This window comes from Euleptes europaea, chromosome 6 (assembly GCF_029931775.1).
Source record: "Euleptes europaea isolate rEulEur1 chromosome 6, rEulEur1.hap1, whole genome shotgun sequence".
NCBI classification, from domain to species: domain Eukaryota; kingdom Metazoa; phylum Chordata; class Lepidosauria; order Squamata; family Sphaerodactylidae; genus Euleptes; species Euleptes europaea.
Genome location: NC_079317.1, coordinates 51,452,864 through 51,478,957, shown reverse-complemented (window position 1 = coordinate 51,478,957; position 26,094 = coordinate 51,452,864). Strand labels below are relative to the sequence as shown.

General features: G+C 41.2%; 1 protein-coding gene across 1 annotated transcript; it reads right to left on the bottom strand.

The window, feature by feature from the left end:
- Positions 1-901: 901 nt before the first annotated feature.
- On the bottom strand, positions 902-26,094 carry LOC130479483 (MAX gene-associated protein-like). Its single transcript, XM_056851883.1, has 15 exons — positions 25,070-26,094; positions 21,875-22,751; positions 21,405-21,495; positions 21,190-21,285; positions 20,304-20,435; positions 19,912-20,010; positions 17,742-18,364; positions 14,616-14,907; positions 13,977-14,197; positions 8,363-8,660; positions 5,892-6,310; positions 4,440-4,622; positions 3,937-4,048; positions 3,380-3,610; positions 902-2,073 (listed from the first exon to the last, which is right to left on the bottom strand). The coding sequence occupies exons 1-15, from the start codon at positions 26,092-26,094 to the stop codon at positions 902-904; spliced, it is 5,871 nt and encodes a 1,956-aa protein (XP_056707861.1).

The following is a 26,094-nucleotide window of genomic DNA, read 5'->3' as shown; positions in this document are numbered from 1 at the left end:
ATTTAAAAGGGAGAAAGACTACTCTTTGGCTTCAGAGGCAGTGTGGTCTAAAAGTTAGAGTGTTGGACTAGGATCTGAGAGACCAAGGTTCAAATCCCCACTCTGCCATGGAAGCTTGCTGGGTGCTGGCAGGTCACATTCGATCAGCTTGATCTACCTCGCGGGGATTGTTTTTGAGGATAAAACAGAAGAGAAAGGAATAATATAAGCCACTTTGGTGCTCCATTGGGGAGAAAGGCAGGGTATAAATGAAGTAAATAAACAATAATGCTTTTCAAAAACTGATACAGGAAAAGAGAAACACTGACAAATGAAAGAACTTATTCTTTTAAAAAACGTATTATTTAAAAGATGTTCTGAAGTCCTATGAGAATGTTACTAAGGGAATGATATGTGCATTGATTCCAAAACTGAAAAACTGAATCCTCACATCTCTGCTCTTCTTCATAGACAAACATGGGAAAAAAAATCTGAACTCTTTTATTCTAAAACACATTATTTCACAAATGTTCTAAGTCCCAGCCGACTTATGGCAACCCCAGTAAGGGGCTTTCAAGGCAAGTGATTAAGCAGAGGCGGTTTGCCATTGCCTTCCTCTGCAGAGTCTTCCTTGGTGGTCTTCCATCCAAGTACCGACCCTGCTTAGCTTCCAAGATCTGACAAGATTGGGCTATACTGTGCCGCCTTCCCTCGCAGTCTATTCTGATGCTCACTCAACTAACTCTCCAAAACACTTCACTTCATAAAATACATGCAAAGGACTTTATGTTAAAAGTGTATCATATGGCCCACATTCCTGACTTGTTTTTTGTTTCTGAGAAATAGGGCATGCATTTAACAAAGTAAAAGCTGTCATACTATTTTGATATTGAAACCACCGGTGCAAGTATAGGCACTATATTCACTCCTGTTCTTGACTAGTAACTGACTGTGTGGCTTTTAGCCCAACAGATGATACTTTTGCCAATAAAGACATCACTTTGGTAATCTGCCCTCCTGGGAAATTGGCAGGTTTTAATCCAAAGGGAGCTAGTTTGGGCATGGGCTTCCATATTGTGTCAACTTTGCCAGGTTCCAGATTAGTCTTCATCTTTAGGATTGGCGGTGACACAAGTGTGGTCTTTGACAGAGGTGCCACATGTTTTACACTTCCATCAATATTTACTGTTGAGCAATCTAGATTTGGATCCTTTACTTCAGAGCCTAACATTCGTTTCAAAACACCTGGTTTAGATGGAGGCCGTCCCAAAGTTCTGTCACGATCAGCTATGCTGTCGTCTTCCAAGTGAAGCAAGAGAGGAGTAATGCAACCGCTGCTCTCTTGAACAAGACAGAGGTTCTTGAAGTTCCCACCCAATGGGCCAAACTGAAAGGCAGATCCATCTGCAGCAGCTGATTCCTTATGACTCTCCATGTCTCCCGGAGAAAAGCAACAACTTAGAGAGTTGGGGAGTTCCGATACACCTGAAGCATCATCATCCAGCTGTTGGTTAAGAAATGCAATTTCATTCAGAAGTGAGGTAAGAATTTCATCTGTCTCATCATTCTCCTTGATGTCCACTAAATCACTTGCATCTGGTGTTGCTTCCTGTACTGAAGAAACTACTTTTTGTAATTCCATTTCTATCCCAAGGGTTTTGGGTTCCTTAACCTGCAATGCTTGGAAGGAAGGATATTTTGTCCACTGTCTGCCTCTTCCCCTGTCAATCTGTTTTTCTTTTGCCTGTCTTGGAGCTGATTCTTCAATACAGAGTTTTGTTGCAAAGGATTCTGAGGATCTTTTTAAACTGGAGACTTCCACCATTTGTGAAAAACTGATTTCTTTTCCCCCAGTAAAGTATTTGCTTGTGCCAGTAGCATCTCTCTCATTCCCATAAGGAGAACTAGCTTGTTCTACATACTGAACATTTATTTCCCGAGACATTACTGGAAAGGAGGGCTTAGATGCCAGGGAATCTGTAATGAGGGATATGTAAGGATTCCTATTTTTGTCCATATTTAAATCTCTATTTTCTTCATTAGCAAGTGACATCACATTTACTATCCTTGGCATCAGGAACGAGTCTTCATTTTCTGCAAGCCAAAGAAATATCTGTTAGAACACTGCTAACATGGACTAAATTAGAATCTAATGCTATGCAGTGGCTAGGGCATTGATCTATGATTGGAACGATCTGTGTTCAAAGGAGTGGTATAAAGGCAGTTCCAGGCAGTTCCTCATGGTGACCACCGTTGCTCAGATCTCTCAATGGTGACTTTTCAGAGCAGTAAGACTCCATCTTCAGGAAGAATAAACAGATGTCCTGTGGCATATTGCAGACTAACAATTTTTGACTCCACTTATTCAGATGCAATAAGTAGATCCTCATTGCACAGTCATTTTATTTAAGGGGACAAGGAATAATAAAATGAAGAGCAAGGTCAACAGGCCATGAAATGCAGGAACACTGCAACACCAAGTAATGATGTAAAATTCCAATCTCTTCATAAACAGTATTATGGTCCCAAACACATACAGTCATGTGCCACTCTCCTAGCACTGGACTGGCCCAACCTGATGGTGGGAGCATGTGAGGCCCCCCTGAGCCTTGCATGGCAAGGGGGAGGCTGTGCACTGCTGGGATGCCTGGTCCGGGGGGGGGGGGGAAAGGTGGCATACAGCCTCATGCGGTAACAGAGAGGCCACACTCTACTCTTCTGCTACTGGGCTGGCTGATAAGGCTGTTCTTCCTCCCATCCTTGGGTGGGCAGGCCAGGGGTCCCCTTTCCCATGGCCATTTTCACCTCATAGTCCACCCCTGGTTTTGGTAAGCTAGTTAACAACTGTAATGGTTGGGGGAATTACAGGTTTCACTGCTGCAGAAAGTTACTATGTGAGACACCAAAGTGACAGTACTCACAATAGCAGTCATGGTCCAGTGAGGGGCCATGTGAAAATCACTAATTTGTTCACCTGATTAAAGACAGATGATTGCAGGGATGGTTCTTTGGAGTCTCTCTGGTCTAATTCTCACAGCAGGCTACAGTTATATTCTCCTTAAAAGCTGCAGCATCTGGAACATGCTCAAATGGGGTGGGTGGGCTAGACGGGACTTGTAGCACCAACATTTCTGAAGGGCAGCAACTGCCACTGATCCACGCAGAGTCTGCAGGTGAACTACTTAAATTATGTTGCCTTGACAGGAATGCACAGTGAAAGTGCACACTGTGCATATGTAGGAAACGGCACCCATTTAAACATATCACTGACCACATGTAACCCTGGGCGGACAAGTTTCCTTTACATGCCTACGTTCGTGTTTCAATCAAGTATATCCCTCATGGTGATATTTCCAAAACTTCTATGAAAATCAACTACTTTCCTCTTCTTTCAGTTTACCTGTGGCATGACTTCCGGTCATGGAAAGTACCGTGGGTTCCTCTTGCCTTTTAGACAAAATCACTTCTTTTGTCTCAGAACAGGGACAGTCTTGCACATACAGCCCAGCAGTCTCTGCAGTTCCAGCAGCATTCATGGGTTGTTTTTTCTGTTTCTGCTTCCGTGCTTCTGCTGCGTTCTCCTTTGCACTGATATACCGTAGCTTCTTCAAGACAACCTCTTGTGTCTTCCCTACAGAGAAAATAGTCAGACTTCCACCACACTTGGCAATTCAGAGCCCTGAAAACAATTACAGGAACTCAAAAATCAGTCCAACAGCACCACTGCTTAGCAACAGACTACACAGTTGGCAGGAGTCAATCACAGGGAGTCAGCAAATTAGCCATCTGACTACCATTTATTTCTTTAAAAATGTACCCTTTCCATATGAATCCATCATTCACTCCCACATTCAAAACTGGGCAGAACCATTCTAATGTCTCCATATCCTGGGATTTCATTCTTCACTTCTGTATTTATTTTATTTTGGGTGCACCCTGTCCCTAAAGCCATCTCACCTGATAGTGCAGATGCTTTACGAATCAGAATGTCCTGCTTGCACATGAGTAACTTTTTCTGATCCATCAGTTTATCTGCCTGATTCATTAGCCCCTGGATCTCTTCAAAGGCCTGAGAAGGGACCAAGAGGTCAATTTTAAATTCTAGTAAAACATGCACAGAACAAATATGGCTTTTCTTTCTTTCTAACAAATCATTATAAAAATGATTCAGGGCCATGAGCTGCAGCCAGAAAAAAAATAAGCTAGTGAGAATGAAAAGCTTCGGTATGTACCATGGTGATTACTCACTCAACGTATTTCAGGTGCATTTGTCATGTCTGACACTCTTCCCTGAGGAAGGAACATTCTGACACTTCAGAGGTTTTATTCTAGCTTTTATGTATACATTTTTTAAAACACAGGCTTTACATTCTACAAGATATTTCTTCTTGCTTCAATGAAGATGCAACAGTTTCCCTGTGCAAGAATTTCTTTCACATATCAGGATAGATAAGACTTACATTTTCAAGCAGGATGCGGTTGGCAACTCTAGGGAGGCTCTGCAATTGCAAAGTCACCTGCAATTTTTCAAACAGTCCTTTAATTTCTTTACGACGGCAACGTTCTTCTTCTGTATGTTTTGAACGACATCTAGCCACAGCTGGTGCCACACCCTTTGGCTTATTGTTCCTGAGTTCCAACTGCTATTGACAACAGTGAGATTGTGAACAAATAAAACAAAATAAAAATGCAGTGATCGATATAAGTAGTTGCAGTTTATACAGTCTCTCAAAAAATGGGATTATGCATGACTCCCTGATCTTAATGAAACTGGCCAGAAACTGGTGATGGTGGAAAAGAATTATGGGGTTGGATTCCATGGAGCCATTCTGCTACTAAAAATGCTTATCACCAGCAGAAGATGCTTCCCTTGTCTTGTGTCAAGGGAACACTCCTTCACTGGAGGACAGTGCCTCTGCTAGTGGGACAGATCCAAGGGATCCCCACACAAGGAACTACCCGACCTTGAAGCCACTACACTGGAAAATGGAAAAGCCACCCATTGAACTGGAAAGGCCCGACAGTGAAATCCTAAGTAGAGCTATGACCTTCTATGAAAAATTGAGGCTGTATCCATGTACAGACTGATTCACACCAACATTTACCCAGGTGCACAAATGGCTAAGGAAGGATCAAGGTTGCTTGCAGCCAGGGTAATCTATGTAATTGAAGTATGCATTACTCAAATCCGAGTGAATCATACATTGGGATCCACTGTTAAGGGATCTTAAGTAGCGGGACTGGGAAAGATCTTTGCTTGAGAGTTTGGAGAACTTCTGCCAGTCCAAGTGGAGAATACTGGGCTAGATAGACCTGGACTAATAGCCTGGCTGAGCATAGGGTAGATTTGTGAATACAAGCTTTAAACAAGAACAGAAGGAAGAACTGCGAACCGCTTCCACATCACATTTTCTAGTACCAAACAGGCAAAGCACTGATCTATTTATAAAACTGCTTTTCTTTAGTGACTAGGGGCAAGTTCGCAAGAAATCTGTGGCTATGTGTTTGGTTCTCCTGCATATCCATATATTGCTTCTTTGGACTCTTGTTATAACTGCAACAGTTCTTAGGCTGCGATCCTCCACTTAAATTAGACTAGGTAAACTACACTGGAGTCAGTGTGTAATCCACCTTGAGTCCATGTGAGAAAGGTGGATTATAAAGAATATAAATAAATAAAACTTGTCACTCGGACTTGGATTCCATAGTAAATGTCTGCTAATGGAAGGCATTTCTGTCAATGGCACAGTATTTCCCCCAGCCAGAAATGCTGCTCCTGGGGGACAGGAGACAAAGGCCCCCTCCTCCATTAGCAAAAATCTCACTGAGATCCCAGCACATCGTATATAACAGAAGTATATTAAAAATACTACATAATAAATTTCAATTGTCATGAGCTCTTTTGGGCTTACCAAGTGAGAAATATCATTTGATGTGTCTTCAGAAAGTTTAACATGCTGTTCCATCTTAGCTGTTTCTTTAAGGAAGTAGGAGTGATCTGCTAAAACAGTCTCAAGTTGGAAAACGGGAACAGCACTTGATAACTGCTCCACCATTTCTGCATTCTTCCCAGCTATCCCTGAAGTAATACCATTTCTCTCATACATTATCCCTTCTACATGGAACTGTGGTTGAGTTACTAACAATTCTTCTGGTTTGCTATAAGACATTGTGACTTCTAACTCCGTGGTCTCTGTCCCATGTATGTGTGACTTCCTTTCTTCTAGATGGACAGCACCAACCTCAACTTCCGCTGTCATTTTCTCTCTCATTGGAGATGCAGGATGTTGAATGATGGAACTTGGAACAGTCTTCTGCCCTGGAAACTGAAAAGGTATTTGATTAGGCCACTATTTGGGTACCTTGTTTTGGAATCTGAGCCTGCCTGAGTTGTAATACCTTTGAAGTAGAACCTTTTTGATAGCCTCAGTTTTTGGGAGCTAGCACTAGATTTTAACTTCCAGGCATACAAAGAGATATAAAACATTTTCAAATTCCTGGGGATTAGCATCACATTTAACCAGTCAACAAACAGACACCTAGGATTTGGTTTTCTTTGGCTATATCTTTATGTATATTGTATTATGCTAGATTAAATAGTCACATTTGTCAAGAAGGGTTCCAAAAATTATTGAAGAACTGTTTCCCTCTACACCATTTGTTTTCTTGCCTTCGATTCACAATTGTCAAGACTCCAAACACCAGGATTTTTGGCTGAGGAAGATTCGCCTCTGATAAGAGTGGCTGTGGCTCAGTGGTAGAGTATCTGCGTGGCATGCAGAAGGATCAAACCCTGGAATCTCCAGTGAAAAGGATCAGGTAGTAGGTGATACAAAAGACTTGAGACCCTGCAGAGCTGCTGCCAGTCTGAGTAAACAATACTGACCTTGATGGCGGCTTCATGTGTTCATGTAGCTTCAAGGAATGTTTAAAAACATTCTACCTCCTAAGGAAACACTCAGCAACAGGATATTTGTAACCAGTAGCTTTGTGAGAGAAGTAAAAGGCCAGCATGGACAGTGAAAGAGAGGGGTTAGAGATCCCAGTAGAAAAAAAAAACCCTGTCATTCATCTTTCTAATCTGGTGTGAATCTTCCAACATACATCTGCTGGTCATGGACTCAGAGATCCCTGGCTCTCAGGCAAGTGGCAACAGGGATCTCAACTGGTGACAGTGGCTTCCACAATCCTATAGCTAAAACAATTTGCTGTCAGAAATTTTTCATTTTAAAAGAGCTCAATGCTCACCAGTTCAGTGTTCAATATATTGTCTGTTTTGTAGCCATGTACTCTTATCAATCATTTCCTCTGGAAATCATCATGTTTTTCATCATGGCAGTATCAACAAGAGGCATAAAACCTTCTTTCTGGTGGTTGATTTTTGGTATATTCTCTTCTAAGCACTTAGCAACTGACCATCTGGATGTTTTGTTGATTTGAACAAGGTTATTTTTAAGTTTGACTGTCCCCCTGAAAATCAGTATTTCCTTTAGGAGAAGCTTCTTGAGCACTCTTCCTGTATTTCTTTCCTATTACGGTATGTTGGTCCTCAGGGTTATCTCTTCCTCTTCTCTTTCTGTTTTCATACAGTCAATTCTTTCCTCCTTCCAATGCTTTTTGGACAGTGATGTTATTTCCCCACCCCACTGGCACTGACGGGATCTTGTTCCTCTCTGCTGCTTTTCTGTAGTGTCCATACATATGATCATGTAGTTGTTCTAGTGGCCATTCCACAATGACCATTTCCTCCGATGATTTGTGTCTATTCATGTGCTTCTGAATCAGCAGCTGGCCTCTAAATTTGAGCAAGGTCTGGGTGCCTTTCACTGGATCTTTTAAATCTCTTCCTGATTTATGGAATTTTCCTGTAATATATTATATGCAAGACCTGTAGTCTGCTTATAACCTTCAGAAATCTCATCTGATGTGTCTCCAAGATATTTGGCATGCTGTTCCTTCTCAATCATCACTTCAACTGTCTCAGTGTTTGGTTTCCTGCTAATGTAGGAACGGTCTGATATAATCATCTGTAGAAATGTCAGGATACATGATTGGTGCCTCACTTGCCAATTCTTGTACCTGTGTGCCTCAGAACTGCCTTTGAGGGATTTGCACTTTTGTCAAATATACTCACAATGGCAGCTCTGTCTTCAAAAGTATCTGGCTGGTTTACTATCAGCCCATTTGCTTCTGGTATCAGATAAGACACTGGGACTTCTGAGTTTGTGAAGAGTCTTCCACATGCAATGTTTTCCCCTCTTCTGGCTTTAGGTTACCCAGCTCCTTTCTTTTTAACTTTCATTCACTGAATTGCTTGTACATTTGAAGGGTAAAACAAGCGGAAAAATAATGTGTAAATTCCTGTTTTGTCCTAGAAGCAGAAGCAAAGCAAAACTGCTAGATTGAAGCTGTACTAAACTAGCTGCATTGCCTGGGTGCTGACAGAAGTCGAATGCAGTTTTAGGATCAGAACCTGCCACTGGTGCAACACTTTTCATTCCGGCAGGAGGTAATTGTGGTGACAAACTGTCAGCTTCTATCACAAGATTAGGTTTTGGAGGGAGGGAGGATGTTGCCTGAGTAACTGAAATAGCTGGCGAAGGCTTGGACTGAACCGTTTGTGATGACAGCTCTGGAGCAGGGAGCACACAATTTGAACTGGAATGACATAAAGTTGGCCCCTGGGAGCACAGACATTCCAGAAGATGGGATTCCAAGGTCAAACCCTGCAGGAAAAGAGGTAATCACCATTTCCTGCCATATAAATGTAGGAGAATCTTGACTGAGTGGAAGAACAGCAGCCAAGGCCCCACAGAGATCCATCTCTGTACCTTAAGACAGCCCTGAAAGCTGGCTGCTGTTACCTGACCTGTGTTATTTTCAGCAAACAGAAACAAGAATGTTTCTTACAAAATAAAATACCTTGCATAGTAAAAACTTCACAGCATTCTGTAAGCCAATACAGAGTACTCGGTAACTCAACCACCCTGAAAATCAACACTTATGCAGAAGTACTAAAGACGGCTGTATACAACTCCACTGGCAGTCTAGCTAGCCAGACCATGAGTTGAATTTAAACACAAAATTCAAATCTCATTTTTCCTTGCTTATTCTTCTTCTGAGTCATCTTCTGTTGCAGCACCTCAAAGAGACATTATTTCCCTCTCCCAGACAAGAACAACAGAGCTCACTGCTGCATCCCAAAGAGAATTTACTGCCACAAGCTGTAAATTGAGGCTCAGCTTGTGCACTACGAAATGAAGCAGCAGCATCCAAAAGGGCAGAGAGTATTGCAGTACCTCCTTATTTTGCAGCCATCTTAATAAAACTCAACAAAGAATTATGATGAAATCAAACTTAAAAGACAAATAAAACTTGGATACAGAGGGAAAAGGGTTGGGGATTTTTTTGCTGATTTCACCTCTACTGTTGTAGAACTTTGACCCGCACACCCTTCCTGGAGGTCCTCAGAGCAGCATTTAGAACTTGGGGCTACAGCAGGAGAGAGAGGAAATGAGGAATTCCCGTTCCATGTTGAGATTCTCAGAGAGACCAGAGAGCAAATAAATAGTAAGCAGTTTTGCTCAAGAGGGTGAAAAAATACTGCTGACTGAACTTTCTGGAACATTTCCACTAAGCTGGCTAGCACCTGTAGAATCCCATGTGTTGAACTGCACACAAACCATGAAACGAAATAACGGCTACTAATAACACAGGATGAACAGTGGTGCCACTTTCTTAATGTAAATGTACATCACTGGGTTTCTTATAAAATACCTGGGGGAGGGGATTTCTCCTCTACACTGCCACAACACACACAGCTCAACAAATCTGGGAGCTGTACCACATGTAAAAGTTATCGGAGGCAAAAGATGAAAACTGCTGACATTTACAAATTGTATATTGTATTATTAGATTCCAAAGTCTGTGGTACCATTCTTAACTAAACAAGAAGCAGACTGCTTTGAGAATACTTAATGAAAAACATCACGTTTATTTTGCACGCCCTTGGGTTTTCCAATAATATTTGTGAAAATTGTTAACAGAGATTTCGTTTTCAGATCTCACCCCCAGAGTCATTCTCTATACCACAAAGTTCTTCAGGAAAGCTCAGTCACAGTCCTATGAAAGATAAGTTTAAAATTAGTAATGCGCAAGGAACAGCGTAAGTATAAATTATTTTTGACTCTTACTAGTATTAAAACATAGTGAGAACATGAGCAGCCTAGAATTTCAGAGAGTTAAGGAATATGCTTACTAGCTTTCTTAACAACAATGCACATCACAGAACAACAATATGGAATTCTTTCCTAAAAGTGTTCTCCCTCAAGATATTCCCTCACATAATTTCATCATGAGTTTCTCCTGCTCCTTACAGGAATTAAAAGACCGCAATGATAGGTTGGACAAGAAAAAACATCTGACTTAGTACTGAACTGTAGGAACTTGAGGCATATTTTGAAAAAGGGCAAAAGTGTTAACTGCACCTTTTGACTACAACTTCCAAACAACAAACCAAAACACCAGAATTTCCTACCTAGACTCAAACAGCTTGGTTTGTTTGTCCTTTGTTTTTGTTAAGCAATTTCCCTTTCTTCATATAGCCAGCAATGAGGAAGAAGCCTGGGGCAATAGGATTGCTTTCAGTCACTAAAAGGGCACAAGTGAGTGGTGAATTCTCCGGTATTCATCTATGGGTTGGATTTGGCTTCCAGTTACCTATTAATTGTGGGGAGGGGGATTAGCTCAGCACCGTCCTGGACAACCACAATGACAACTTGATCCTATGGGGCACTGTGCAATACAAAATTTAGTGGTGGGAGGGCTGCTGTACCCTTGTTTCATGAATTACAAGAGCAGAATGAAGCAGCAGTTTTGGGGCAATGTCACAGTGCTGCACTAATCCTGCACAAAGCAGATCTGTGCAACATGCTGTGCTTAACAATGGGAGAATGGAATATTGGCACTTACCATGAAAGTTTCTTCTTGGTGGATGGTGGAAATGCAGGCCAGGATACTCTCCCATTTGATCCTCAGGAGGGACTATGAAAATAAGCTGAGACATTGTCTCTGCCAGTTGGAGGATGAAACTCACAGTTATGGCATGAACTGTGACAGACAGCAGTTGCATGAAAGATAACTTAGAAAAAAAGGCATGTTGTCATATGGAGAACAAACAGGAACACATTAACACCTTTTAAGTAACACGATGAACAGCTTGAAACACTGCAGGCCAGCTGCCTGAAAGAGAAAATGGGAATATGAGAATATGGAAAATGGAGTATAAACATACAGCAGCACTCTTTGTAGCAGTATCCTAAGCAGGGCTGGATTCCCTCTATCCACCACAAAGAAACCATTTTCATGGTAAGTACCCATGTCTGTTCCTTATCAGCATAGGAGGAAATCCAGGTGCAGATGATGGTGCAGTATCCACATCCTGCATGAGCTGAACTACTGCCAAAGAGATGCAGGGTGAAAGTTATTTACGGAACCACCCTTCACCTGAAAGCTATATCTGCAGAGACATACAACTGATAATGGCAAATAAAGATGAAGAGGCAAGCCTACATTACTCCCTTGTAAATCTTCTCTGATGGTGCCTGAGGGCTGAATGATGCAGTAGTGTGTGTGGTGAAGTGTAGTGGTTAAGAGTGTTATACTACTATCTGTGAGAGCCAGGTTCGAATCTACGTTTGCATCATGGAAGCTTGCTGGGTGACCTTGGGCCAGTCACACTGTCTCAGCCTAACCTACATTACATAGGATAAAATGGAGGAAATGAGAATAACGCAAGCCACTTCGGGTCCCCCTTAGAGAAAAAGGTATGATATAAATGAAACAAACAAACAGTCAGCTTGGAAAGAATGGGCAGGTGTTGGTCTTCATAAACCAGCATAACGTACAGCTTAATCCACATCGTTAGATTTTTGCACAATTGATGAAAAAATACAAACAAATGCTCACTAGTACAGAATTTTGAGGCACATTTGATGCAGACACACAAAGTTCTATGGACAACCAGCTCCTTTTCCTTAGAGCATTTTGGGCAGGATCAGAAAGAAGAACCAATTCTTGAGGCCTGTGGAAGTTGGTGTTGACTTTTAGAATAAAGGGCAGTACTTCATTACAATCAATCATTCCTGAAGAAAGGTACAAAGCTCTCTTTAGATGGATGACACATTAACTTTGAAGATCTGTCTGGCTGATGTAACAGCCACTACTAAGAAAGCAACTTTAAATGACAGATCATGAAGAGTCTTGGTGCTTCAAACAGAAACTTAGTTAATGCTGTATGAACCTTGTGGAGAGCCAAGATGGATACTATGAGCAGGTTGGCAGATGTAGCAGGAAGAGGCCATGGCTCAGTTGTAGAGCACACATTTTTGCATTCAGAAGGTCCCAGGTTCAATCCCAGGTGTCTCAGGAACCAGGTGCTAAGAAAGAACTGCAGGAACTCTCTAAGATCTCAGGCAAAGTAGACTATACTGAGCTAGATGGACCAATGGTCTGACGTGATATTAGGCAGCTATATATGTCCATGTAATTGTTCAAAGAAGCTCCTCTAAAGTAGTGCTTTATATGCAGATGGAAGAGAGATTTAGCATCTTTGTAACAAATGACAGCAGAGAAAGCTGAAATCTAGCACTTCAAGTTGTCTGGATGAAGAATGTGACCCAGGCTGAACTGTAGGAATGCAAGCACATCTGATGCCTGCTGAGTGACTGTATTCACACAAACAAATGCTCAACTGGATGTTTCATATAAACAATCTGTGGATTTCTTGTGAGAAATTATGATGGTACTGATGACCTCATTACAATATTTACATTATGCTCCACTCAGTTTCCCAGCAAACAGGTGAAACCAGCCAGGATTTGGATGCAGGGACTGTCTTTGAGTGAGAAGATTGTAATGGGGGATGGGATTATCAATCATGGTCAAATAGCCCGCTGCACAAAGTCCAAGAAGCAGGGCCTGTGTGGACACTACTTCAGCCCTACAGAACCCGATGCTCCTGAGAATTCTGGGAAGAACAGACTGGCGAAAACAAGTACAGTAATCCTGAACACCAGTCTTGAAGGAGAGAGGTGGCCCCCTTCTGCTCTCTCAGATGGGAGACAGGAACAAAACCTCTGAGCTTCATTCTTGGCTGGAGATGTGAAGAGGTCCATGGGGGGGGGGGCAAAACTCCTTCAGATTGCTCTGTCCCCATTCTGCTTGGCTGAGATTTTGCTGAATACGCAAATCTGCTTTGGAGCTAAGAATTCCCTTAACGAGCAGAGCCTCAGGGGTGCCAGACTGCCCTCTGCTCAAGTGAAGGGACTCACTGCCTCCTTGAACAGATCGGTGTTCTTCCATGTCAATGTACATGGGCTTTCACCATTATACTGTCCATTCACACGACAGCGTGAGTCCCCACTGGAGGACTTGGAAGGCTAGAGGGATGGACCTGAGCTCCACTCTGTTCATGTTATACAAAGACGCAACTGCAAAATAATTCCCTTGAGTTCCTAGGTCCACAGAATGGATGCCCCAGCTACATTCACTACCAGAACGGAACCCCCCTTGACATTCTGACCAAAGAAGATGGAGACAGGGTAAAAGGAGGTAAAGAACTTTAGTACAAAAACATGAGATATATCTAGAATGTAGAGGAGAGAACCTTAAGGTTTCAAGCTGCAGAACAGACAGGACTATAACTGGGAAGTCCTTCTTGCTGACAGGGATAAAGGCTCAGTTCATTTGCAAGGCTCTATCCGCAAAGCAAATGGGAGAAGTTACCCAACCTGAATTCCTTCCTCCACTGACAGACCTACACTATCACATTACCATTTACCAACTTCTCTTTACTCACTTTACCCAAATTGCACCTTAAAAGGCTAAACAGTGATTTCAAATAAAGTTGTCAAAAGACATCTTTTCTCATTTTTTGGACATAAATAGTTCAAAAGTACTTATTTCATAGTAAAACAAAACAATATCCCCCATCTTACCATGGACTTGGAATTAGGTGTTTCCCCTTGCTCCACTTTGACTACATCATAGGTAGGGTTTAGCTTATTGAAAGGTAAAATGACTTCTGAGCAAGGACGCATTACACGTTTTGTTGATTTAGTGGCAGATGGTGTTGGGATATAAATTGGTTTTGTATCAGTCTCTTCTTCTTTTACCCACATTGGGAAATTTATGGAAGATTTTAACTCTGCTTTGTAGACTGGTAAAGGAAAGACAAGAAATAGCTTACAATTCTAATACTATGGCAGCAAAGAACAAACCCTATTTCTATAAATTTTAAGTCCAGTACCAATCATCTTACTTCAACTCATAACTCTAAGCAAGGAAACAGGGACATCAACTTGCCATCAATATCCTGCATCTTGAGGCTTTGATTTAAAGTGAGATCAAATGAGAGATTTAATAACTGGAACCTAAAGCGCAATAAAAATCTAAATACTGAAAATGGAACTTCATTGAAAAATTATTTGATAACAAAGACACATTATTTAATCACTGTGTATGCACTCAATACTTTGGAGTCCTGATATGTTTACTATATACTGACTGTAAACTCTCACGATAAATGTACAGTTTGGAAACAGTTTTAAACTGATAATTTTTCCATTAACACTTACAGTCATCGTTTGTCTCCCACTTATTCATTTGTTCCAGTTTCCACTCCTCCTCCTGCCCATTACAGCATGTGATAATTTCATGCAAAGGCTTCTTCTGTATGGAAATCCCCTTCATTAGGGCCAGATTTCTCTTCTGACAGTCAAATGTGCATTCTGTTTCGCTGCGAAGTGTAGGTTGGGACTTCTCAAGAGGTGAACTAGCATAAATACATCCAGGCTGGCAAGAGTCGCTGCCGCACCATGCAGTTTGCCTTCTGAATCCTTCGCAGACATGTCTGTTGTTGAGTAAAGCCTGAAAGAGTGTATACATCCACATATTTCAAACATTCAGATAAGTGTCCAGATACACATTTGGAATACATACACCGTATAAAACCAACGGGGCAATATTATTCTGATCTATAATTTATAACTGGCTTTTGATTATGTGATAGAAAATGCACTAAAGCCAAGAGGAAAGTTTTAACAGTACATATTGTACACAAGGCTGGTTCCAAAATACCTCCCCTCATGCAAGAGGGAATGTGTGATTTCCTAACACAAAATACACTTCTATGACAGAAACATATCTTCACCTTGTTTATAAAATAAATATTTAGCTATCTTCTTGAAGCATATGGGTATCTAGGCTTCCTACAGTAACTGGCCGTACCCCTCTGTGTAAAGGGGGGGGGGGAAGCATGGGGAGTATAAAGGTGATACTAAGGGGGGAAGTACAAGGACAGAGAACTAATGAACAGTTAATCTTATTCTAGGAGCAACTTCTATGCATATTCTGTACACAGAACACACTATAGTGACACTTGTTTGCTATTTTAGAGAATAAAAAAAGATTTCTTATGCCACAGAGCAGGGGTTCCCACCATGGGGCCCACTGACACCTTTTCTGGTGCCCTCCCCAAGTGTTTTTAGAGAGTGGGCAGGGCCAGTTGGGGTTTTTGCCCAGCAATGTTTCTGGTTGGCAGCTGGAGATTTGACTGGCTGCACAAATTTTTAAAAACATTGCTTTGGTAGCAGCTGTCACTACAGCACAGAGATCTTCATTGTGTGACTGAAGTTAAGCTGCAGCAGCCATTGTGTGGCTGGATCTGCCTCCTGCAGCAGCCATTGTGTGGTTGGATCCGTCACCTGCAGCAGCCATTTTGTGGCTGCGCCCACCATGTTGTGTCAGAACAAAAGGTGCCCACAGGCACAGAAACATTAGGGACCCTTTCCACAGAACATCCTTGATATTCACTGCTTAATACACTAGAAATAATATCTGGACTGCATCATGTTGGCACATATTATAACATATTTCTTTTTTATACACTTCCTAGCATACAAGGGCAAATAGACAGTTACAGTTTTCAGCTTTCTAAACTGAACTCCCCTTTTCTACAATATATGCAAGTGAATCTAATTACAAAGCAATAACACCATTAGCCTATATTTAAAACTTTACCCCAGAAATTGTAAGCATAAAGAAGGCAAGGAAAATGGCTATAGCAACTACTGACCTGAGCAGTTAGTAGAGCTCACAGGGCTGCCAAGAGCCACCATGGGCCCCTGGACAAAGCGCTATTAGATGCCCACCAACAGAGCAATAATAATAGCAACCCAGTGCCTGAACTAGGAGTTCTAACTTCTATTTTACAGGTATAACTACTAAAACAGAGTAACATTCCATTACTATGCATGTGGAGAGCAACGTTTTACTACTTTGTTAGGTTATGGGGAAATATTAACTTCCCCCTTCTGTTCATAATATTAACAAAGGTTTGCTACTATTCTACTATCAAGTACATTTTCAGTTGCCAAGTAGGATAGGGATGAGGGGTGGAAACCAAGACTTGAAAATAAGGGGGGTGGGGGGAAGAGACATGGAAGAATTAGGTGAAGGGAGAGAAACAAAGGCAGATCGTGAAAGAAAGGGAGCAGAACGAAGGAGAAAAGTGTGTAAAAGAGGGACATAAATTAAGGGGGAAAGATGGAAAGGTTGTTTTATCTTGCTGCAACACGCTAACTGCTGCTCTGGGCAGACAAAACTATGGAACTGGGTACAATGAAAGAAAAATGATAGACTGCTGGAGACAACGACCTTGTTAGCAGGTTGCGGCCTAGCAATTACTATAGCAGCCATCACCGTGCTGGCTTGCCTTGCTCCAGTGCTCACTTGGTTGATGGGCTCTGCATGATCCTGTTAGGCAAGGGTTTGCTTCAGCCTTGCAAAAAGGCAAGCTAGCTGATCGTCACGATTGCCATTTACTGTGCTCAGACTTCGCTGTGCCCCTAGTGGTTGCAGCCAGAACTGCATAAAAATAAAATATTCTGATGGATGCAGCATGACCCTAGATTCAGGGGCCCTCCAGCTGACTTGGGTCCTGGGAATTTTGCCCCCCCCCCCAGTCCCCCCCTCAATGGCCCTGAAGGTTGACAAAGAAACATCTGTTTGCTCTTCTGAAACATAGGTCTGTGGCTTCCTCTGCCATGAGGCACGATCCTCCAAGTCCATCAACTTCACTTGAACCTGCTTGGTTGAACATTGATGAAACATTGCTTTAGTTTTATTTGAAACTAAGAACTATAATTTGAAGGAAGAATGGGCAGAAACTCTGGCCTTTAATGCAGCCATATGTGTATAAAAATCTTAAGAAATTATATATTTCATCAAGCAGATTAAGCATACTTCTGAACAAGAGGTAATTACAACGTTTTATTCATGTGAAGTGCCAAACTACTATCTGAGAGACCCGGGTTTGAACCCCAACTGGGGAGAAAGGCTGTGTATAAATGAGGGAAACAAATAAATAACAGCACACATAAAATCCTTCTGAAATAAAATCCTTTGTGATGGTCTGGGAAATCACAGGGCATTCATTACTAGTGACACTACCGCTGCCAATTCGTTCTACTGACTAGAAGGCTTGAAACGAGTTATTATTATTATTATTATTCTTTTGCAGAGAAACCATCAAGCAGAGGACATGGTTGTCACGCAAAACCTAACTGGGCAGAGACAAAAGGACTTCAGAAGAAAAATAACTATAGATATGTTTCGATGATTCTACACGCGCCCCGTTTTTAGCATATGAACATCTAACCATAAAGAACCAATGGCTGATGGGAAACTGGTACTGTACTTACTGGCGAATTGAACAGAGTCATCAGAGACAAATCTGCACGTTCTTCAGTAACATAAGTTCGTGGCTTCCCAACCTGTAATGAACAACCCTCCAGTTCCATCATCTTTGTATGAGTGTGACATATACGACTATTCTGTGTTGACTGACACACAGTTCTCTGTTTTCTCTGCACATTTTCATCCAAGTTTGGCATCACAAGAACATTTACTGTATTGCCCGTTTTGCTCTTTGGCTGAGAATTAGTAAATTTGTCTTCCAAGACTTGGAAGTGTTGTTGCTCCTTCGATAAAACAGGTGAAGGCACTGCAGAATTATTGGATCTTATGCTGCCTCTAGAAGATGCTTGTTTACTGTTTATGTTTCTTCTGCTCTTTCTAAAAGGCAGAGAAAGAGGCTGAAAACTGTAAGAGGCGAGTGGAGTGCATTTCTTCTTTAGAATGCTGTCCTGTGCTTGTTCATACTTGTCACTTTCAGATGGAAACTGGTCAACCACAGGACAACTGGAGAAGCCAGCAGAAAATCCCATACTTGTTTTCATTAGTTTCCCTTCATTCTCCAAATATTCATCGAGCTTGTCACTACAGAAGGCAGATCGGTTCTTCAAGGAGCTCTCTAGAATGCTTCCTGAATAAATGTAGGATGTGACACAGAAAGATGTTAAATCCCAACCACCTAAAAGTGCATGGAACCCAACTTTGGTTTCACAAGTGCATGGAATCCAACTTTGGTTTCAACAAAACAGTTTCCTTGAAAAATCAGTGTAAAAGGGACCATTAACAACAACTCCCTATTTCTATCTTCTTAAAAACATGGCGATGCAAAGATGTATTTCAAAAAATAAAGGAAAAAGCTTGGACTTAAATCTTATCTCGCATAAGCAGAACAACACTTGAAGAAACAAGCATTCTTGTCTTCCCCACTTGGCTGCAAACTGTTATGGCCCCTGCCGGTCATGCCCCCAGGAACTAGTGAACCCCTGGAAGCAGTGTGGATGTCTGTGCCTTAAGCTGGGGGGTGCTGCAGTGGGAGGGGGGATATTAGCCAAAAAAACCCCTCCTTTCTAATGGCAGAAGTGCCTTCCATCAATGGAAAACCTAATTAGGATCTGAAGCTTGATGTTTTTCCAGGAACACAGGCAAGCAAAAACCTGGTTGTTGCCAAAAACAGAATAATCAGCATCAATTATTCACCAGTAACAATTCCATTTTCTTGGAGATGAGAGTTTTACCCTCTCTCAACAGTCTTGGCTGCTTCCATCTGTTCACTTTAATGCTAAGAACTCAGTAGTGGCCATTTACCCAGACCCACAGAAGTTCTGGTTTGGGGGGAGGGTCACACTCAAGTGTGATGAAATCCTGGGAGTTGGTGTTATATATAAGTATGCTTGTTTTGCATAAACAAAAATATTTCAGCATCAATCAAATCTTTAAGTTCCTCATAAACACAAAAACAGAAAATTAACTGAAAGGAAAGCGAAAGATTTATTACAGTGGGATTATTAATTATTTATTTACTTTATTTATTAAGGTTGTCAGCTTCGGGTTAGGAAATACCTGGATATTTGGGGGGGGGGGTGAGCCTGAGGAAGGCAGGGTTTGGGGAGGAGAGAGACTTAAATGGGGTATAATGCAATAGAGTCCCCCTTCCAAGGCAGCTGTTTTCTCCAGGTGAACTGATCTGTGTCACCTGGAGATCAGTTGTAATCCTAGATCTCTAGCCACCACCTGGAGGTTGGCAACCCTATTCATTTATAGTCTGCCTTTCTCACAGACACAAGACAGATCACATAGCACAAGACATTTTAAATCAAAAGGAATTGGACATCCAACAGACAATGCAATAGAGTTTGGATTGCAGAAATCTGAAAATGAAAACAGAGTGGAAATCAAGCTGAAACAAAATGTAACCATTAACATGACACTGCAAATGACGCAGAAATTACATATTGGGATCATACTTATACTTACTATACACAGTAGTATAGTCCACAATCTTTACTCCATTATCAAAGTATCTTTCTGAAACATTTTATTGTCCTGATGTACAAAATCCCATTTTGCAATTAAAGGATCAATATTAAAATATTGGCTAATTATTCCACTTTATCCAATTAGCAAAATTAATTTTTTCTGTTTGTAGAATTACCACTCCCTACAGAATCTATTTCTTACCTTCCAGACTAGAAGCATTTTGGAATTTTTCCTGCCAGCCTTTTATTTTTCTGAAATCGTCTGTTTTCCCAGACCTGGAAATGAAGGAAAGGCCAGTATCTAGAAGTAAAGACAACAAAGTTAGCTTACTAACCAGTATCCAAATGACTATTTGATACATAAAAGATTTTTTTTAAAAAATTAACAGAAAGCTGTTTACCAGACTTACAGTTAGCAACTGCATACTAGAAATTATTTTCATTTGGTGGCAAGATTAACAAAAAATTAACAGGTTAACACCAAAATTTTCTTTTAGAAAAAGAATGATAAAATATGATTTTATTAAAATTAGGATATTCAAGCTTTTCTTTCCCACTAATATTCTAACACTATGAATTTTAAAACCCATTTACCTAAAGAACTGGGCCTTGTTCCTTGGTTGTTACCAAATACACGATCCTTTGAAGAGCTCAGAGGAAGCTGTATACCCAAATATTTTAGGTCAATGCTAACTGTTGGGTCCACAGAACCCAGCTTCAGTCCCACTGGAAGAAGAAAATACCACCTCAAGTATCTTTACAGCTCAAATAAGATTATGTGAATAACCAGCCTCCTCAGAAACAAATAAAAGACTCCATGAAATGGAATGAATTTAAAGACCCACTGGTGCAAGGAGTATGTTTCTTTGCTGCATTCCTCTCCACTTCAGCAGTTCCTTCATGACCCTTGGGAAAACTGATTCCTAAGGCTCAAGGGACAACAAGCCACTTGGATCAGGAGGCTACCTTGAGGGGGAAGGGATGAAATTGCTTCCTGCTCCTGTGAGCACCTCCCACTAATGGGAGACGGAGCCATTTTGCCCCCTTCCCCCTTCTTAAAGAAGCCCCCTGACCACATGGTTATTAGTCCATGTGGGTCCCAAGACCCCATGAATCAATTTTCCTGGGGTCAGAAGGGCCTGCTGAGGGGAGGGGACCACAGGAAAGTTCTGCAGCCTCCAGGTCCTCCTGCTGGCAGATCACTGGATCGGATCCTCTGGATGGAGGGCAACATTACCATCAAACCTGTGCAGTATTCATAATATGTCAAATAAAAGTACAGCTAAACAGTTTACATAGTATAAATGGAAGAAAAGGGTGCTTCTTCCTGAATCGTTTTTTTTTCTAGATAGTGGAGCTGCATGTATAATTTCAACCATAAAATGTACCTGCATCAATTTAGCAACAGTTTTTATCAATGCAGACTGAATATGCTCTATTTATCTTTCATGATAGCGAAGATATGAATGTCTATAAACACCTTTTTGAAGACCAGGGTGTATCACTTGTTTGTGCCTGAAGGACTTCAAATCTTCTAAGAGCTTTGTTTCTAGCAGACTTAGCCTTTTTTGACCGCCTGCCAGAGAAAACGAAATAACCACACACAGTGGTCAGAATGTGAATATACCATTTTTAGCATTGTTTTCGTAACGTTCTTAAGGTCACTCCATCACAAATTTCTTGCTAAGTCAGTACCTGAATCATATGTGATCTGTAAAGCAGCCTGTTCATTCTGTGGTTCTTCTGTTCTCCCAGATTTATCAACAATGTGATTATTGAGACCTTCCTATATAAAAACAGGGACTAAAATAAATATCAAATTTCTTTCATGAAACAGTATTCCAGGCTCACACAAGAGACAACCTGCCAAAAGTCATGTAAGTGACATCTAACAATACAAACCAACTGAAATCGACTGGCCTGGATAATAAAATTCTGAATTATCATATACATAACTCAAGATCAAAATTATTAAAGCTAGTGGAAGTTTAATAAAAATAAGTTCATAGTGTGTAATTTTCAGTGTAGGAGGAACCCCTTTTCCAAGACCTCACATTTCACTGCTAAGAGGAAACGCACCTTCAGATTTTAATCACAGAAGGAACTGACGTATAACTTATTAACTGCTGCATTTGACAACACCAAATTACGACCCTTAGACTTACCTTTGATTCAAAGGATACAAACAGGAATCCATCCACGTTTTCAAGATCAAGCATAAACTCTGGGTGATCAGAATACGGTCTCAAAGGGGCACAATGGTTCTTCATAATAGCCTTCAGGGGTTCTTTAACCTCCGAAAACTTCAGCTTCCATCGTCTTCCTCTCTTACATGATCCTGATAACACAACACTTGGATTGCTATCAACATCAGCGCTCAACACAGGTTTCTTTGCTGTATTTGGCCTTTTCCCTCCAGTGATAAATTTGGCTACCGCTGAGGACACGCATCTGAAGTTCGATGGTTTTTGCTTCATGGAATGGCCGTTACGTATTTGAATGTTTCCCCGTGGCACATCTTTGACTAAACGACACTGCTGTTCTTCATTGTTTCCAGAAAAAAGGGTTTTAATTTTTGTTTCTACAAATGAATTTTCTGAATGTCTCAAAAAGGATTTATCTGTCCGACAAGAAGACAAAATGGCCTGAAGAGCAGAGACCTTTACCATACTCTTGGTGACCTCACAGGGCCCTGTAGAAGCAGTGGACATGGTCCCATTGGACAATTTCAACATTTTTGTTTTGGCAACTCCCAATGGGCTATTGTGTGATCGCTTGTGGGATTTTATTTCCACTTCCTTTCTTTCCATTTTGCTATGTTTCTTCAACTGCTTCTCCAGGATGGGATCATCATCACTACAGGAAAAATCTTCTGTCTCTTTGATGATGTGTCCCTGTTTCAACTGAATCCTTTCCATATTGATGTTTGGAACATAATCATAGTCATCTACTAGCTCCTCTTTAATAGAAACATTGATGTCTCCATTTGAGATCAGCAGAGATTTCACATGAGAGCCACTTTCACAAGGATAAGCTATTGGGCTGGAAAAAGAAAATTAAGAAAAAATATTTAATTAGTGTCCACTAACGTGGACACTAATTAAAACAATATAATAAATATTATGCTTATAAGTTTCTCTACCCTCTAAAGATCCATATATTGCATTTGTAGAAAAGAAATAACAGGCAATTGTTGTACAACCAACATATCAAGTTCAATACAACAAGCCACAATTATCAAATTGATTTCCCTGCCTTCTTCCTGCAGCCTCTTGTGCCCACAAAGAGATGCTTCTGAAGGTCAGGAACCCTGTTCTGCGCTGTTCTCTTCCAAACAGAGTGGGATGCAGCACAGGGTGCTGTAGTTTAAGGAGAGTTCAACAGAAATCACACAAACAAACCCTTGGTCTGCATGGTTTCTTCAGCAAACAGATCAAGAGTTTGTGCATGCGGTGAGGGCACAACTTCTGCCAATTCCTTCTCGCAGCAGCAGCCCTTGCCTAAGTCCACTCTACTCCTGAGGGATCCCCAACCTTTTGTAGCAGTTTACCCAGGGTGCAGGAGACTGCAGAGGGAAGGGGGAAGAGATCTCTTCAATGAACTCCGTCTGTTCACGGCTTGTAAGACTGAACCCATTTTTGTAGATGATCCTATCCCTACATAAGTTGGCTGCGAACTGACGGCACTTTACACACATAAACACACACCCCTACCTTATGATCTTTCCCCATAATAATCAGCATTCCTTGAAGAAAAAGAGAATGCCGATTAACTGAAACAATAACGGAGCTTTTCTAAACCAATAAAATCTCTGGACACTATTAACTCAGAAAACATTTATATTTACGCATTTTATTTTCAGTGAATTATTCTCAACCATTATTCTTTATATGGAAGTTTAACTCACTTCAGTGAGACCCACTGCATGTAATTGTAGCCTTAGAGGCAATGCTATCATTCTATGCACTTCTGCTGGGAATGTTTCACTTTGGTGCTTGTTTTTGATTAAGGATACACAGGAGCAGACTTCAACGTTCTGACATTTTTAAAAGACTGAAACAGAACAAACTAAAGGCTATAATCCTGTCTACTCCCAAAATTAATCTTATCTAACCATGTTTACTCAAAAGAAAATTTTATTCCCCAATTCAGTTTATTATAGCACTGATTGTTCCACTGATTGAAACGGAATCTATTTACTTCTATGCTGTAGCCCTAACCATACTAACTTGGAAGCAGGTGTCAGTGTAATCAATGGAACTAATGTTTATTCAGAAGTATTACCATAATAGTCCAATTAACCAGCCCGCAGGAACAGAAGAAATGCCTGCTGGCAAAGGAAACAATGAAGCAGCTAGGTATGTATTCTGTCTCCAGTGGAAGCCAACTGGATTCCATAACAAACTTACATAAATAGAGCATAAGAACATAAGAAAGACCATGCTGGATCAGACCAAGGTTCATTAAGTCCGATAGTCTGTTCACACAGTGGCCAACCAGCTGCCTCTAGGAAGCTCACAAACTAGACAACTGCAGAATTATCCTGCCTGTGTTCCAAAGCACCTAATATAATAGGCGTGCTCCTCTGATCCTGGAGAGAATAGGTACACATCACGACTAGTATTCATTTTGACTAATAGTCATGAATAGCCCTTTGCTCCATGAACATGTCCACTCCCCTCTTAAAGCCTTCCAACTTGGTGGCCATTGCCACATCCTGGGGCAGGGAGTTCCACAATTTAACTATGCATTGTGTTAAGAAATACTTCCTTTTATCTGTTTTGAATCTCTCAAAGATGACAATACCCACTGCCCATTTCCATGTGATGGTCAGAAGCATACTGCCATTTGAGATAACATTTTTGCTCAACTTTCTGCTACTAAGAATTGGAAATGCTTCAGAGCCAGTGTTGCATAGTGGTTAGAATGTCAGACTAAGATCTGAGAGACCCAGGTTCAACTCCCCACTCTGCCATGGAAGACTGCTGAGTGACTATGAGCCAATCACACACTCTCAGCCTGAAATACTTCATGGAGTTGTTGTACAGATAAAATGGAGGAAAGGAGAATAATATAAGCTGCTTTGTGTCCCCATTGTGGAGAAAGATGGGTATAAATGAAGACTCATATAATATATGAAAAAACAAAAGCAGTAACTAAGGGAGAAGTACACAACATGAATATGGGCCAGATAATTTTACAAATTCTCCATGGTGAAAACTAGGGTATTTCCTGTTGCATTTAAACTCCATACAGGTATTTCTCTTTTAAAAGCTATAACATCACAGTATTTTAAAGTACTGTGACCAATAACCAACAAAGCTCAACCATCACCAAAAATTATACATGTATTATCTTACAATTCAGTTGTCTCCTGCTTTAATTCTGGTTCATCATGCTCATTGATGTTTGAATTGAATGGCTCTCTTTCCAAATCAGTATTACACATCCTCTGATTGTTATATGAACCATTTAGGCCTCTCTGCTCAAGATCCAAAACATCAGCTTCAGGAGAATATGTACATCTGTCATCATTAGGAAAGCCTTCGTGCTCTGACCTACCATTTTTCTTCGCCTTATACTGGGCACTACTTTTCAGTCCATCTTTCACAAACCCTTTTGCAAAAGGGTTAAAGTCTATTTTTAGTTGTGTAATTTGGATGTTTTGATAGGCCGTCACAGCAAAGAACTCTGTCTGTGAGAAGGTGAAGGTGTGGACATCGGGACCGTTCAGCTGGATAACGTCTGTGGCTTTGTCAGCAGGCACCAGGTGTAGTCGAGGTAGATAGCGGTGCATAGAGTGCAGAATGATGTGCCCTTCCTGGTCCAAGGTATTGTTAGTAAGTTTGAGTTTGTAGAAAGACACCGGCTGGTGCATCCAGTAATGACCTGTAGAAGGTGACTCCGGGTGAATAAATACCCGTCCCAAGACGTGAGGCTCTGCTTTTCCACTAGGCTCCCAACTATGCCCATTCCATTTATAACGGTAGTTGTCAACAGGAGAAATATCCATGACCAGGATATACTTCAGGTTGGATTCCAAGCCTGTGATCCAGTATCGACAGTATGGGAACATCCGTCTCCCTTGCTTAGTGACAATCATTTCTGTATTACGATGGTAGAATTCATTCCACATGATATTGTTGTCCAGGGTGACAGTAATGCCTCCAGAGGTGCAATCCGCAGGAAGGCAAGTCTTTACTTTAGATTTTACTGGTACTCCTGCATTGCTAGCAATACCACAACTGTCCTGATTTGAAACTAAGTTTCCTTGATCAGCTTTTTCATTGGTCGGTGGCTGTTTCACAAGGACATAAAAAGCAGGTGCTGTGCCTGTTGCTGTTCCTCCATCCTGGTTCCCTAACAGAATTGGTTGGTTCTCCAT